At 43.5% G+C, this 11668-nt stretch overlaps 1 protein-coding gene across 1 annotated transcript; it reads left to right on the plus strand.

Moving 5' to 3' along the window:
• Positions 1 to 10544: 10544 nt before the first annotated feature.
• Positions 10545 to 11462, plus strand: LOC307130299 (olfactory receptor 51I2-like; the record flags this gene model as incomplete). The annotated part of the gene is made up of 1 exon (XM_079823267.1): positions 10545 to 11462. The coding sequence occupies one exon, from the start codon at positions 10545 to 10547 to the stop codon at positions 11460 to 11462; it is 918 nt and encodes a 305-aa protein (XP_079679393.1).
• Positions 11463 to 11668: the final 206 nt, after the last annotated feature.

The raw sequence follows: 11668 nt of genomic DNA on the forward strand, positions 1-11668 counted from the left end.
TGTCATTCACTTCGGAGCCGAACGGCGTTGATGAAGCAAGACTGCTTTTCTAAAAGAGAGCCTATCTACAAGAGAGATACTACAGAGAACGAGAGGGACGCTTTGTGTTGGCGAAAAGGCACAATCAGCGCGATCGCGTGCTCACCGCTGCATCAGCATAAACTGCTGTTCTCACAGCAACTGTCGGTTCGGTGAGGGCGTTTGTTTCAATGAGTGCAGACACAGGACAGCCCTTATCTCCTGTGTGCTGCTGCGGTCTTCCCCTGGGTGCTTCAGCACTGTTGAAAGAGCGTTTCCTCACAAAAGAGCAACACGGGTGTGACACTGTCTTTTTCAAGACGTCATTCCACCCGTGCGTTTCTGGATGCGGTTGTTTCCTGTCCAGCGCGCGTTGCAAGGCGCCTCCGATGCGTGGTCAAGACTCAAACGGGGTTGAGTCCCTTCGCTTATACCCCGATCTAGTTTCTTTTCTGGTGCACCAGAAAAGGGGCTACTTTGGCTGATAAGACTGGGTGACCTGAGGATTACAGTGAGGCTTCCCTTCCCTCCGTGGGCCCCCCACTCCTCTATCGCATCGCAAGCATGTTGAGACTGTATTTGTGGGTGGTTTATGTTCTCTCATGAGAGCATAACCACGTCGGCGCTTTGTTCGTCTTGCCTTTTTCATAAGGGCTTGAGTGTTCAGCGCGCCGTGTGCCATCTCACAGCCACGCTCACTATCTCACACGCCTGCTGGTAGCTTACAGATGGGATTGCTGGTCCTTAAAAAAAAAAAAGGGGACCTTACGTTTCATTTGGGGCTCTAGCAGAGGACAGTTGTCAATCGGTGCATCGGAGAGAGGGCTGTTATGTGTTGAAAATGAAGATGATGCTGAGATTCCCACTATAATAGTGGGCGCTCATGCGGAATCAGACTCATACTTGACAGCCATGCTTTCCCGGGTGGCCGAGGCATAGTGCAACGCATAAATCGCCTTGCCCACCCCTTGCCTTTTCCCGGATGTGTATTGGAAGGCTTTGGCATTGTGGAACTATTTGGTGCCAAAATATGGAACACCAATAGGGCCATAATCTGTATAAAGTTTTCCTCTCTCTCACTACCCCCATCGGTGGGGTGGCAGTGCCACTGTCAGTCCACCCCCGCCCTGTTTAGTGCACGAGGGTAGTTCTGAGCCGAGGTTGAGCTGCACACAGCACTGGCCCTTGGCCAGACGATGTCCACCCAGATGCAGAAACACCATTGACCCGGATTTGGTCAGGAGCTGCTCTTCCTCCAGAGGAGGGCCGGGTGGAAAACCATGAGTAATTCTGTTCTGCCACTAGTGTTAAAAACAGCCAGTGGTACCCAAATTCTCAAGAGCAGTTCCAATACCTCTGGGTCTCGGGAGTTCAGGAATGGCAGCGTGTGATGCTACAAAGCCTCGCCACTCTCATTCCCCTCCCCACAAGAGGGTGAGAATGGCAGTGTGTGACACTACAAAGCCTTGCCACTCTCATTCCCCTCTTCTCAGCGGTGCGTGGACGACAGTGCGCAACGCTATGCCTTGCCGCTCTTGTTCCCCGCTGAGGAAGGAGGTGAGGCAGACCGTGTGCGACGCCACAAAGCCTTGCCATGCTCAGCCCCTCCTCATTTGGAGAGTGCGCTTGGCGGTGTACAACGCTTCCATGTCTTGCCAGCCTCTGGTGCCACTCCAAATCGCCAGCAGTGCACGGCCTCTGGGAGCCTGGCTAGTGCTTCCCAGCCCGCGTTCACTTCACCTCCGTGTCGAAGGAGGACGCCCCTGTGCTCCAGGCGGAGATTGCGTCCAACTGGCGAAGGACGCGATAGAGCCGGTCCCTCCAGCCGATTTGAAGTCCAGATTCTACAGCCCGTACTTCATTGTACCCAAGAAAGGCAGCGGGTTACGGCCGATCTTGGATCTGCGACACTTGAACCACTCCCTTCACAGGATGCCATTCAGAATGTTAACGCAGAAACGCATCTTTAGGTGCATTCGTCCCCAAGATTGGTTTGCAGCGATCGACCTGAAGGACGCGTACTTTTTCATGTCTCGATTCTCCCTCGACACAGACTGTTTTTACGCTTAGCATTCGACGTACGAGCATATCAGTACAGAGTCCTGCCCTCCGGGCTGTCCCTGTTGCCCTGTGTCTTCACGAAAGTCGTGGAGGCGGCCATTGCTCTCATGAGAGAGTGTGGTGTTCGCCTCTCAACTATCTCGACGACTGGCTGATCCTTGCCTAGTCGCAGGATCAGTTGTGCGAACACAGGGACATGGTGCTTCGGCACCTCAGCCAGTTGGGACTTCGGGTCAACTGGGAGAAGAGCAAACTCTGTCCTACACAGAGGATCTCTTTTCTCGGGATGGAGATCGACTCGGTCGCCCTGACATCGCGCCTCACAGAGGAGCGCGTCCAATTGGTGTTGAACTGCTTGAATTCGTTCAAATGCAGGACAGTGGTACCACTGAAATATTTTCAGAGGTTCCTGGGGCATAAGGCATCCGCAGCCGCCAGCTGATCTGGAGTCGCTTAGGGACTGCACAGGTAGACCTGTTTGCCACCCCGGACATGACCCATTGCTCAGCTGGCCCCGGTACCTACACAGATATGCATTTACCCCAGTGAGCCTTCTTGCACAGACACTGTGCAACGTCAGGGAGGACGAGGAGCAAGTCCTGTTGGTTGCTCTGTATTGGCCCAACCGGACTTGGTTCCTTGGTTCCACGCTCCTCGCGACAGCACCTCCTTGGCCATTCCTCTGAGGAAGGACCTCCTGACTCAGAGACAGGGCACCCTCTGGCACCTGCGTCTGGACCTCTGGTTCCTGAGGGGGGCGAGGAGACTAAATCCGCCTCGCCCTCCCTCTATACCCTCTTGGGACTTAACTCTGGTGCTAACTGCACTACAGAGAGCGCCCTTTGAGCCTTTGCAGTCAGCGGAGTTAAAAAATCTGTCTCTGAAGGCAGTACTCCTGACTGTATTGGCCTCTATCAAGAGGGTAGGGGACCTGCAGGCATTTTTGGTCGACGAATCACGCCTGGAATTCGGGCCTGGTAACTTTCATGTAATCCTGAGACCCTGGCCTGGATATGTGCCCAAGGTTCCCACCACTCCCTTCCGGGAGCAGGTGGTGAGCCTGCAAGCGCTGCCTTCGGAGGAGGCAGACCCAGCCCTAGCTTTTCTCTGCCCCTTCCGTGCACCGCAGACTTACGTGGGTAAAGGCTGTCTCCAAGCAGAGGATGGCCCACTAGATAGTGGATGCCATTGTCTTGGCGTATGAACCCAAGACGTGCCCTGCCGGCTTGCTGGGCCATTCCCTTCCCCTTGGAACGGATACATGCGCTTATTGCTCCAGTCGAGTTCCCCAGAACGGCGAACCCTGTTGAGTCCTCCGCAACCCGCGGCAGTCGGACGTGGCGGAGCGTCCGACACCAGGTCTAACACTCGTATGCATTGGTGGAACTTGTGTTAGGCTGAGTTCCATATGTTGTGACCCCCACGGCGGTCCCATATGTGTATTCTTCCACGGTACGGCTCCCTATGGCGAGCCCGTGTCTTTCCCTTGGCAGAGCTTCCTCTGCCGTTTCAGTGCGGTGTTGTTCCCCCACCTACAAGGCCGGGGCCTCCCCTGGGACTTCAATATGTTGTACTGCCCAAGGCCAGTCCATATGTGTATTCTCCATATGGTAACTCCCTCTGGGCATGATGTGGCTTCCGCAGCGGCCCCTCTGGGCACGCTTTCCCAGAGCAATAGTGTGCTGAGTGGGTCTTGTGGAACAGCAGCAGTGACTCCCTGCGTGAGTTTTCCCGCTCGGAACAGACGGGGTCTGAGGGGCTCTTCACTGGGCAACTTCTCACTCTCTGAAGCGTGCATACAAAAATAAAAATAATACCAATACACATAAAATTGCTCTGTTGAGTTGCTCACAAAACAAAGTTTAAAATGTTTCATGCAATCTCCACCATAATATATGTAATGAATGGGCTACATATGTTAGTGAATTAAATTAGCTCAAAAAGGGAATTATATGTATTTATATTTAATTATTCATAATTAATCATAACGTGTGTACTGTTCTCATCTGACATGAAACAGCAAGCTAAACATGTGCCACATTTAACAGTCGAGCTACAGCTCTTGTCAGTCGACTCCACGATGAAAAGCGTTCAAAACTTAGTGTCCAGTTGTTCTCCTGAGACCTTTGTCGAAAGCGATGTGACCTTTGGGTGAAGTTCCACGTCTGAGTCTGGATTGACCAGTTCAAAGACCATAATATCTGTTGATGACTCCTCAGGTTCCAATAAAAATCTTGGTCCCATCAACCAACTGGTTCCTTGCAACTGACTTGCAGGCACGGATCTTGAGCCGAGATCGGCTGGATTGTTTTCGGTGGCTATGTATCTCCACTGACCCGGATGGCTAGACTGTCTGATGCGTTGCACGCGGTTATTCACATATACGTAGAACCTTCGAGATTCATTAGTTATATATCCCAACATAACCTTACTGTCCGTGAAGAACGTGATCCTGTCCAACTTAAGCCCTATTTCCTCTCTGATCTGGTCCGCAATCTCGGTTGCCAACACTGCAGCGCAGAGTTCTAGTCTCGGGATGGGAAGCTCTGCCAGAGGTGTCAGTTTGGCCTTGCCAAGTACGAAAATGACTTCTGTTCGACCTTCGTCATTTTCCACCTTTAAGTAGGCAACTGCTGCAATTGCCTTTACCGAGGCGTCAGAAAAGACGCATAACTCTGTAGCTTTTGCCCTGGTCAGTGAACATGTAGCATAGATGCGAATGATGTTCAGATCAAATTCGACGGCAGCATTTTCCATGACAATGGCCTTCGCAATAGCTGCCTCTGCGTCTGCTTCTTGCCTGAGCGCATCTAATTCTGCCTCTAGACGAGCCTTTTCGATTTTAATGTTCATTTCCTTTCTGATGAAGGAGGCTCTGGCTTTAGCTGCTTCTGCCTCTGCCCGTGCCGTAGCAGCTGCCACGTTGACCATGGATCGTTGAGAACGTGTAGATAGACGTGCACTAGATGACGTGCGTGATTTTGCATCAGCGTTCTTCATATTGTCTTGTATTTTTGGGGTCTCATTCATTGAAACTTTAGACTGAGGTTCTTTCTCCGAAACCATCTTTTTCTCAGAGGACGTCATTTTACTGTACTGTTCTCATCTGACATGAAACAGCAAGCTAAACTCGTTCCTTCAAAAAGTTTTCCTCCAATGAACAGGCGGTGTGTTGTACTTGGCAGGTAATTTTAATGAAGAAAAGGTAAAACTGAAATAAAAAACACATAACAAAGTACAGATAAGTAAACAAAAAATGTAATCAGCACAACAAATAAATTACTCCTAAATAGGGTCTTAAGTTATTAAATTAAATATACTCACTGATGATGCCCCATGAACAAATAAAAGATGGATGGAAAGAGATGGCATTAACTACAACATGTGCTTCTTCAACATGACTGCAGCACAACAGGAAATCCTCTCATGGTCTGAGAGACCTTCAGGTGCCTTTTGACAAATTCTAGGCAGGCTGTCATGTGCCGTCTGGCCACTCTACCATACAGGCCTGATTGGTGGAGTGCTCCAGAGATGGTTGTTCTTCTGGAAGGTTCTCCTCTCTACACAGAGAAATGCTGGGGCTCTGTCAGAGTAACCATCGGGTTTTGATCACCTCCCTGACTAAGGCCCTTCTTCCCAGATTGTTCAGTTTGGCCAGAAACTTCTTCCATTTACGGATGATGAAGGCTAGTGATGGGACATCTGAAGCGAGGCTCCGGAGCTTGTGTCGAGCAAAAAGGGCCGTTCCAGATGAAGCCCCGATTCGAGGCTTGTATCGTTTCCGTGAAAATCACGTGACGATGACAAACGAGGCCTCGGTTTCTGTTGAATACGTCATTGCTTCATTCTGAGTATCGCTTCCGGATAAAAGTGGTTCGAAACCTCGCGCCTCTTGTGGGGTTTGCAGTAGGCGTTTGCATTGGTGTTGAGGTGTTGGTTGTACGTAGTAGCGAGTAGTAGCGTGTTTGTAGTAGCATAGTTATCATTATATATCATAGCTTGTATTATATATTATATTACATTATACTTAGTTTAGTAGATTATTAGAGTAAATTAGTTCAGTAGATTATTAGAGTAAATTAGCCTATATCTAGTTGTAATACCTATAATACGTATATATATATATATATATATATATATATATATATATATATATATATATATATATATATATATATATATATATATATATATATATATTATTATTATATTTATAGCCTCCCAGTTCCATGCACTATTGCACTCCCAATCAGCACTGCACACACAATAATTTCTTTACAATCATTTGGGCCATTCACTGTCATCACTAACCCAAAGAACTACTGAATAGTTGAACACAAAGTTGTGTGTTTGTGTGAGTTGTGTGTGCATAGGTTAATACAAGCAGAGTAAAAGACTTTATTTAATACACAGGCAATAGAAAAAGGGTGTGCCCACACTATGACAATTTGGTTGCTCAGGATGAATAGATTTGTGTGCGATACATTGCTTTGCACAGCAGGTGTCACTAGGGAGCACACTGTTTCATGAGGCTTCGGCTAAATGAACCTTTTGGTGAACCAATGGGCTGGAAAGCCTCAGTGGTTCAAAAAGCCTCATTTGGCCATCACTAATGAAGGCCACTGTGCTCATTGGGACCTTCAATGCTGCAGAAATGTTTCTGTACCCTTCCCCAGATCTGTACCTCAATACAATCCTGTCTCGGAGGTCTACGGACAATTCCTTGGACTTTATGGCTTGGTTTGTGCTCTGACATGCACTGTTAACAGTGGGACCTTATATCAGGTGTGAGCCTTTCCAAATCATGTCCAATCAACTAAATATACCACAGGTGGACTCCAATCAAGTTGTAGAAACATCTCAAGGATGATCAGTGGAAACAGGAGCACCTGAGCTCAATTTTCAGTGTTACGGCAAAGGCTGTGAATTCTTATGTACTCCAAAGGGTGGTAAACATGCATCTCATACTGTGCACCATTGATTAAGAAAAAGAGAGAGGAACATTTAGATACCAAACAAGGTATGGCTGGAAGGTTAAAGCAGAGATACATTCTTACACACGAATACAAGCATTTAAAATGACCTTTACATTACTCACACATATCATGACTACTAGAGTATAACATAGGGGACATGCGTACACACAGGGATATATCAAATACATTCTGGAATAGTTTAATTATGAGGAAATCTTTACATCTCACAATTCTGACTTTATTTCTCACAATTATGTGTTTATATCTAGCAATTCTGAGAAAAAAAGTCAGAATTGCGAGATGCAAATTTGCAATTGTGAGGTAAAAAAGTTGTAATTATCTAAAATTCTGTGGGGGAAACAAGCTTCCATAGAAAAAAGAGAAATGCACATGTAAAATAATGTGATCATCAAACATTAAACAGCATACAAATCAAAACTGCCTAATGTTACTGAATGAAATCTTTACCAAAATGTATTTAAAATACTTTGATTTTATACTAAGTATACTACAAATCCATTAACATACTCTATTTACTGACATATTGCTTGAGACTTACTGATATAAATATTATAGCCTAATTAAAACTTTATTTGGAGTACTTTTTTTATTGCACAATACACATTTCTTAATATTAAGCCTAAAATGTGTTTAATATCACTATTAGTAAGGATAGTATGATCTCTTTATAAAATCAGTCTTTAAATGCAAGATATTTAAAGTAAACCTAAAGTATACAGTTCCATTTTAGCACAATCAAATATACTTAAGTATATACTTAGTTGGACCTCAGCACTATTTCTGGATTGCTAAAAGTGCATTAAAGGCACTAATATATATTTATGCATTTGGCAGACGCTTTTATCCAAAGCAACCTTCTGCATATCAGTTCCATGGTTTAACCCACTGGACCACCATTTCACATATCTCCACACATCTCAAATTGCTTTAGAAAAGTGTCTCTGGCAGAGTACCAAAACAAACTTGTAACCAATCAGCAGTAAGGGGCATGTCTACTAATGACGGGGAGAAGAGAGCGCTCCTAGCACGTCATTATTCAAAAGACACGACACAGGACGGACATTAGCCGAGCGATGACAGAGAGAGAGAGATGGCAGATAAAAAACCACATGTGGAAGAAAAGAAGGCTTACGATCAGGCAAGAAGTATCAGCTTTCCAGCACTGGAGAGAACTCAAGGAGCGAAGGCCGAGGTTGCTTTATTTCTTCTCGATAGGAGAGTAACATTGAATTTGTTTTGTTTCAAAGAACTAATATATGCTGGCTTTTGCTTGAATATGCTCACTTGCTTGTCCATTTGCGATCGTATTACTGTATAAGTCTGGAGTGTCTAAACCTCCTCACTGTGTGTTTCAAGAGTCAGTTTCCAAAGTGTGTCCAAAAAGTAAGATAATAAACTCCTAGGGCCCTATTTTAACGATCTGAAACGCAAGTGTCAAAACGCGAAGCGCAAGTAACTTTGTGGGCGGGTCTCGGCGCTGTTGCTATTTTCCCGGCGGGATAAATGGCTCTTGCGCCCGGCGCAAATCTAAAATGGGTTGGTCTGAAGTAGCTTCATTATTCATAGGTGTGGTTTGGGCATAACGTGAATAAACCAATCCGAGCGTCATCCAACATTCCCTTTAAAAGCAGGTGCGCAAGTTCCATTATGGATTGCTATTATTATGGCGTATTTACCAGGCGCACGCCAGGAGCGGTTCACAGCCGAGGAGACTGATGTGCTTGTAAGAGCAGTGAAAGACAGAGAAGTGAAGTTGTAATGTTGTACATTATGGTAAAGGTGATTTCACAGTCTTTTTTTTTTTTCAGTCTTTCAGTTTTTTCAGTTTTTCAGTCGATTTTTTTTCCTGGTTCTTGACGGACAAACCAATTTGTCAGATGTCCTTATATACATATATGTCTTGCCACTATTGGGCAAACAGGTCTTATCCTTAATTATTACAATTAGCCTGAATCATTTGTAAGCTAGATTTATGCCTATTTTTTCACATCTTCGTGGCACACCACAATGATTTCCGTCATCTCATGTGTTAATATTTTTTTAGTGTAACAATTTATGATTTGCAAATATAACTGTTGCATCTGTGTAGATTACATGAGCAAAGTGTATGCGCGTTGTGCACGCTATACATTATGGTCAAGCATGCGCCCTTAAAATAGCATAATGAACAACGCGCAACGCGCCACTGACTTTAAACTAGGTTTTTTCTGGTCAGTGGCGCAATTGTTTAATGGAACAGCAAAATAGCACCAGGGATTGTTTGCGCCGGAACACGCCTCCTTTTTTGCGCTGAACCGCCCAGGGAGCGCAAGTTCATTCACTAGTTTAGCGACGTGCTTCTGTGGAGGGAAAAGCGTGCTTTGCGCGGGTGCAAAATTGGAATGACACATGCGTCGGTGTACAAAGTCAATTGCGCTGGGTGCAAGATAGGGCCCCTAATATATGTTTGTTTCCTTTGGTTCCTCTTTTCGTGATCGATATATATCCCTCTAATCTTGTCATAATTGTAATATGTTTGTTAGTTGGACTGTCGTGCTCGTGCTATCGAGTTGTTCATGAGAACTGTGTTTGTGTTTTTGATCAACATTGGTTACCAGAAAACACTTACCCCACCTTTATGTACAAAATTAGTTGTTCCAATTTAGCAGAGTTTCTTTTTAGCCTTTAAGAAAAAAATATAAAATAAATCATTAAAAATTACGCAATTTTCTCAACTTACCCACATTCAATTGTGGATATATAAAAAAAAAAATATATATATATATATGTATTTTTTTTTTTTTAAAGCAGAAGCGCTGTTCTTTCTTTTGATATATTGCATGTTCAGATATTCTTACGACAAAATATTCTAGGGGCCATGAAAGTTTTGTGAAAATTATTAAAAAACGTCAGCAACTTTTTAAAAGAATGCTGGCGGGGAAGGAGTTAATAATTATTTGCAGTGGAAAGTTTGGAAAACACTAGAGGTAGAATTATGCTCAGTTTATATGCTCAATTTGTTTATGTTTTACATAATCATTTATGTTTGCAGTGAAATTTCAGGGGACTTCAGAGGCCACAACAGGCCTCCTGAGACATTTAGATACTATAAAAGCACTAGCACGCACTGATGACTCCACAGTCCCACTAAATCAGAGCCCATAGAGCTCATTACCTGCCATGATGGTCATTTCAGAGTATACAACAGAAGGTATCTAATAATTCTAATTCGAATAATGTTTGTAATGTAAAAAAAAAAAAAAAAAAAAAAAATTCTTAGACTGTGTTGAATTATTACTGGGCTAACCATTCATTTAATTTAATAATTATTATATTATTAAGCTAACTTAAGACTTTACATTACATGACACTGTGGCTAAAAGCTTCTAAGGTGATTGTATGTTTATTTATTTATTTATGGTTAAAAACCACATGAACTTTGTTTGCTCTCTTCCTCAGGTCAATGAAAGTATTCCTTGTGTAAGGAAAATGGGAAATGGAACATATTTTTACTTAATGTTGTTTGAAAATATTGGGAGCATAAAATATGCTTTCTTCACTATGGCGTTTATTTTTTACTGTGCTGTCATATACTTTAATGTCCTTATTATTCTTGTGATATTTATGGAAAAGACATTGCACCAGCCCATGTATATTCTGATTTCATGCTTGTCCATCAACTCTGTATATGGTACAGCTGGCTTTTTCCCAAGGTTACTGAAAGACTTGCTGTCTGATGCACACTCAATCTCCTTTGAAGCATGTCTTGTACAGAGTTTTGTCATTTACTCATATGCATCTTTTGAGCTTACTATATTAATGCTAATGGCAATCGATAGGTTTGTTGCAATCAGCAAACCTTTGCATTACAACAACATAATTACCACACGGTTTCTAACTGTTTCAATATTTATAGCATGGCTTTATCCAGTGATTTTTGTTGGTATTAGTGGTCTTTTGACTTCCAGGCTGACAATCTGTGGGAACAAATTGTTAAAGGTGTACTGCCACAACTATGAAATTGTCAAACTCTCATGTGTGAACAATACTATTAATAATATTTATGGCCTGATTGTTACGATCACGACAATTTTTATCCCTTTGAGTTTTATATTTTACACCTATATCAGAATTATTATAATTTGTCAAAGAAGCACACAAAAGTTCAGGAGCAAAGCATATCAAACTTGTATTCCACACATGGTAATCCTTTTAAATTTCTCAGTTGGTATTTTTTTAGAGCTCACTTTGAGTCGATTTGTGATTGGGGAACTTCCTATAGCGCTAACTGTTGCCATTTCTCTTGAATTTATTGTTATACCACCCTTTGTAAACCCTATTGTATATGCTCTAAAACTTCCTGATATCCGCAAAAAACTTTGGCATCTTATAAAAGCCTCCAAATAGCCTGATTTGTCTCTGTTGTAATACTGTTACACAGAAAACCAAGTTTGAAGAAATTTAAAGATAATCCCTCACCTTTTGGTTTTTAAAGCTATGTACAATAAATGTGACAGTTTTCACCTCTCCGAATTCTATACAGATTTTCTTTAAATTACCTCCTCGGGAAATATATATGTATAATGATTTAGGAATCAGTTGAGAGGTTCAAA

The sequence above is a fragment of the Gobio gobio genome (assembly GCF_949357685.1).
Source record: "Gobio gobio genome assembly, chromosome: 8".
Lineage (NCBI taxonomy): Eukaryota > Metazoa > Chordata > Actinopteri > Cypriniformes > Gobionidae > Gobio > Gobio gobio.